Source organism: Bombus pascuorum, chromosome 7, assembly GCF_905332965.1.
Source record: "Bombus pascuorum chromosome 7, iyBomPasc1.1, whole genome shotgun sequence".
Lineage (NCBI taxonomy): Eukaryota > Metazoa > Arthropoda > Insecta > Hymenoptera > Apidae > Bombus > Bombus pascuorum.
In genome coordinates, this window is record NC_083494.1 from 16,982,866 (window position 1) to 16,988,273 (window position 5,408).

The 5,408-nt window shown below is 46.5% G+C and overlaps 1 protein-coding gene across 2 annotated transcripts; it reads right to left on the minus strand.

Moving 5' to 3' along the window:
- Positions 1–908: 908 nt before the first annotated feature.
- LOC132909148 (uncharacterized) lies at positions 909–2,337 on the minus strand. 2 transcript variants are annotated; one of them, XM_060963751.1, is made up of 3 exons: positions 2,121–2,337; positions 1,803–2,037; positions 909–1,394 (listed from the first exon to the last, which is right to left on the minus strand). In XM_060963751.1, exons 1-3 carry the CDS (start codon positions 2,204–2,206, stop codon positions 1,293–1,295), a joined length of 423 nt encoding a protein of 140 aa, XP_060819734.1. In that variant the 5' UTR covers positions 2,207–2,337; the 3' UTR covers positions 909–1,292. The 2 variants fall into 2 exon arrangements, with proteins under 2 accessions (XP_060819734.1, XP_060819733.1); XM_060963750.1 differs by having other exon boundaries at positions 1,803–2,055.
- Positions 2,338–5,408: the final 3,071 nt, after the last annotated feature.

The window sequence follows — 5,408 nt, forward strand, 5'->3', positions numbered from 1 at the left end:
CGCGTTCCTCTTTCCCTTTTTTCTCTCTTTTTCACCTCTTTCTCATTTTTCTTCTCTTTCTCGTTTCTTTGTTTTTTTTTTTTTCGTCTCCTTTCGTTTTCTCGTCGCCGGTTGCCCACGTTCGACCGTTTTCTCGGCGCATTCAGCGGAAATATTAAAATGCCCCGACGAGTCGTGCGCACGACAATAAGTTCTGTCGGCGCTCCGGACGTGCCCTGGATACCGGGCGTTCGCTCTTAAACTACCATCCGCGTATACCGTTTCCCTCTTCGTTCGTTCCTCGCGCCTCCAGAGGGGGCCATCTCGCTCGACCATAATTCGTCGGGGTGTCCCCGGGGATTGAAATGCACGCGGTGCACATCCTGTCCGGGAAAATTCAAATGAGCCTCGGTATGCTCGAACTCTGTCCGCCCGCAACCGCTACGAAACCCTCCGAGAGAGATTTGGAAATCCGCTCGACCGCTTCTGACCGATGGATTGCGAGACACGCTCCGGGACCACGAAAAGAGATCCGAGTGATAAATATCCGTGCACCATGAGCAAGCAGGTTTTTTCGTGGGGAGGAACGTGGGACAGTTGGCTTGTGGAAACGTAGCGAAAGTCAGATTGCAGGAGTGGGGAGGCTTCGTTATTGATATTCCAGGGTGGAGTTTCGAAATGGTGTGGGAAACGGAAGTCCATCAGGCAGAGGATTCGATGGTTAACCTCTTTGCATTCGTCACGGAAATATTTCCCGGTATAATTTTGTTCCTACGTTATTAACGACGTTACCGATCACATAGATAGTTCACGTGTCTGTTTTTAATATCCAAAACGTGAGATGTTGGGTCGGGCAAAATACAAATTAATAATTCGTGACGTCTTAAACAATCGACCGAAACACGAGACGCTCGAAATATTTCGTTCGAGAAGATTTATTGATTTATGATCGTTGCAACGTTTACATCTTTAAATAACGAAATGTTCGATGGAAACGAAAATGAACGAGCGTTTAAATACACTCGCGTGTCTGCTTCAGCGTCGTGTTCGGTGCGTGCGCGCTCGTTGGCGCCTTTCGAGCGCACAGCACCGAACCGATCCACCTGTGAAGCAAACTATGGTTTTATCAGCTCCTTCGATTCAAGTTGTCCGATAACCTCGATGTCCACGACAGAACAGCAAACATTCGAACTTTGTTATCTTCTTTACCGTCGATTGACAAAGATCGCTTGCGAATTCCCCCCTTAATCCACATTGGCCTTGGTCAAACGACAGTTCTTCGATGGATTCTTAGTGCATCACAAATCGGTGTCTCAGGCTAACCATTTGATTCCGACGTCGCTCGTTAAGTAAAGCAACGAATCTAAAATGTTTGACGAAGTGAGCGGATCGACGGATTCTGTCGACTTGGAACCCTGACGAAGAAATAAGATTTTCGAGTTTGTCTCTTTGTTTCGAGCATTTCTGATCGAGGAGTCGAGATGGCAAACGTCGTGTACCCGAGAAGCTTGGAATATCGATAGCGATGTATTTCTGTTAATTTTGAAAGCTAGAGATTTTTAATATTTTTGACACAATTTTTACATCGTTTCACACTGAACGCTATTTCAAATTTGCAAGGTTTATCAATTCAGAGAGAGAACAAACGGAAAGAAGTACATCGTACTTTCGTGTTTCATTATGCTTTATCTTACAATAGCCAGAAAAATTAAAATAAATTATTCCAGCCCTTATCCTTTTTTCTCTTTACCTCATTTACCACTCCAACCCCTCAATTTTCTTCGTTGTTAATAAAGGAAAGTTAAATACAACGTCAGACTCACCGGTATGCTCGTCCGAATATCGTTAACGATTCGCCGAGCCCGTTTAGCGAAGTTCTGCACGCAATGAACCAACGAATCTGCTGCTTCGAGGTTTACCGGTTTCTTTTGATCAACTTCCACGTAGTTAAGCTCTTTCTTCGGGTTAGTTAACGTCTTCAAATTCGCTTCGTTCCGTTTCCTGTGCACTGTCGTCGGAGTTTGAAGCGACACGCCTTTCGTCAATGCTTGGTCGGTTCTATACATGCGGCGAAATCTTATTAAAAAGTATATTTTTAATAGAAAATATTCGTCCGTTTGATATTTCCTTGTAATCCATACCTATTATTTTGCACATGTTGTCGTACGCAAACTGCCGCTAAGAGACAAAGTGCGTACATGGGATTCTTGATGTAGTGAAGAGGCATAATAGAGATCGTCTTACTATTTTCGACTTCGCTGATAGAATTTACCGCGACCAAAGAATTTTGATAATTTACTTAGAATTTCGCGAAAGACTTCGCGTGGCCGGAATGTTGCCGTGCTGTTGGTTTGTTTGAAAAACGATTGCCACTCGCCCATCGATCGTTTTTTTCTCTTAAGCTATTACGATTGCCGCTCGAAAACGGTTCAGCGCCTTCTTGCTCTAATTTCACCTTCCGAACAAAATAAATCTTCGACGAGATTTTCTCGTTATTTTCACGCAGGATTGAGTCTATATTTGTGTATACACGTGCAATCTAGAACAGCTTTCGCGTAGCGTGCGAAGAATGTTTGACGTTTCGAAAGAACCGTGATCGATATTAAAACGATCGTTCGCGGAGGATTCGCGCTAATGACAAGCTGGAACAAACGGCACGTAACGAGGATTAGCGCGATTTTTAACGAGTTTCGAGATTACCGTGGCTTCGACCGTGGGGCGCAATTACGCATGACTACGTAAACGTTCGATTACTTGGTTTCACGTCGGCTCGACGCGGCCTTTTCGCGCCTTTCACTTTCCCGCGCTTCAAACAGAAGTCGCAAGTTTAACTGCTTTTTTTTTGCTCGTCATCAGGATGAACGACATTAACCTTAATTCCGATAATAATACGTGTGGACGTTTTAATTGTCGCATCTGCTGAAGCGTGAACAGGGAAGTGTATAAAGCAGTTCCAGCGCTGTATAAAATAAAACTAGAACTAGATATACAGTCAGCCACGAAAATAACTGTATTCTCTGTAAGAAGCCATTTTCGTCAATGTAGAAGCTGCGGGGTTTCACTTCGAACTATCGTTGTACGATATAAAAGAGCAACGTAACGCGACTTAGCTCAACGAAATACTATTAAAAAACCGTCCCAGTTCTCCACGCATTACATCGTACTACGTGTATTCTCTTTTTTCTTTGTTTTACAATTTTTTCATTCGCTGTAGACAAAAGGTTTTAAAGATCTGAAACTTTCGATGGATACGCACTGTTCTTTCGCACCCTAATCTCTTCGATTCTTAGTCGATTTAGAAATCCATCGACCAAGCTGAATCCGTGTAATTGTCCAAAATTCTCGGACACGTAAAACGAAGCAAAGAATACGAGTAAGATTGTATGCGTGGAAGAGAAGGTATTCATCTAACTCCGTGCTCCATTTAAAATTTAAAGAAACGCTCTCTCTCTCTCTCTCTCTCGAGATTCACGGAGCGCTCGTATTATCCGCGGAAATTGGTTCTAGCGAACGCGAGGTCAGGGAAGACCTGGCCGACGCGAGGATCGCGTGCAGGACCGACCACTCATCCACACTCGAGTATTAAACATAAGTGCCACTTACCTATGCTTGATCCTCACGAGCTACGGTCATCTTCGTCCCCTCACCCCTAGCTCGAAAGTTTCGCCGTTTCTGATCCCTTGGCCTGCCCTTGTTGTTGCCGGCACTGGCAACGTTTCTCGCGATCCATCCCGTCTCACCTCGTGGCGATTCCCGTGAAAAACGGAGTCGTGGCGCAACCCGCCGTCGGCTGATTCACCTTCCGTACCCCGCAGAATATACACGCACGCCGAACGGTATCTTGGCTAACCCCTAGACCTTTGCTCCTCTCACGGTCTCTAGCGTTTTTCCTTCCAAGGTGGTCGAATATTTTGGGTCACGTGAAGTTATTCGGATCTTTCTGATTTTTCCTCGCTCGTTACAGCTATTACTACGGTCGAATTACACGTTACACGTGGTCCGTGGAAGTTGGAAATCGTATGCTTGTGTAGCGTGAGATATAATGACCAACTCTTAATTTCTATTTAAATGCGTTATACCGCAAGAATTGACGATCAATGGTGTTTCGTTTACATATAGAGATACCGACAAAATATTGGAAATTCGTATGCAGATATAATTAATAAAATCGATCGACTCTTTACTAAAAATTTCTTGGCGCAACCACGACCGAGGCGTGAATTTCTCACGTGCCCTTTCACTTTTATCGATTCCGTCGTTTCACCCCTGAAACATACTTTGCGTGCGTTATACGAAATACCACGTATGTCGATCAATTTTACCACGTCGCTCTATCCCGTCACCGTAAATTAATAAGTTATTAGGCCAGGTATCTCTCGAGCGTTATCCCGAAGCGAATCTCGCTCGAGTTTCCATTCCATCGTCCTCGCCTCCGTCGTAGAATAAGCAGCAGCTTCTGGCGTGCACGAGCTCGGCCGCGAGAGAGCCGCTCGTCGTTCCGAAAGCGTCGGCCTGGTCTCGGGCGAGCTGGTGGCGCGAGATCGTGAGAAGTACTCCAGATCAGCGAGCAGGATCTACCAGGTACATATCGCGAGGCTGTTAGAGTCAGATCGCTAACAAAGTGAGGATCAAATAATAACACGTTAGGATCGCGAAGCCCGAAGATAGATGGCGCTCGGTGTGAGTGAATAATTTGATAATGGCGGCGGCGGGAGCGACGCCGACGTAGCGCTTCGTAGTTTTCGCCCCCGCCGCCTCCTTCTAGGATCGTGGACGAGAAGAAGAGCCGGTCGAAGAGGGAAGATGATCTCCGATCGTTGCTCGAGATCTAGCACTCGTTGCCTCTCTCCCTTTTCCTTTCTCGTCGCACGGTATTCTCTTTTTCCTTCTCGTTGCTTCCACACCGTCTTATTTTCTGCTTGCGTCTCGCTCTATCGTTTCGCCCCCTCGTATTCCCCCATCCTTCGTCCACTCGACTGTTACTCTCGATCTTGAAAGATCATGCCGCGAGATCACGGGGCTATTCGTGATATACCCGAGCCGCGGACGGGTTATGCGCGTACCACGAGATCGCCTCTCGCTCGCCCCGTGTAAAGGGATATTCCGGTGTTTTCGAAATTTTTGCAGACGGCCTTAATGGCGGATGATTGTGTGCCAAAGGTAACCCCAGGTGAAAATGAGCCATCCGACCGCGCTGAATCCTCGTCGTGGTTTGGTCGAACAGGCCTAACCCTTGTAGCAAGCGAGATCCGAAGGATCGAACGGTAACCGTCGATCGTACCCGTGTTTTCGTTCTCCCTCGTCGGCCTCCCTCGCTCTCCCCTTTAGAGACGGTGCGATCACGACGCGCGTGCAATTTTGTAGCACTTTAGAGCGCAATAACCGTCTCTGAGGCGGCACCGAACGCGCTCGAGATACGCCTTGCAATC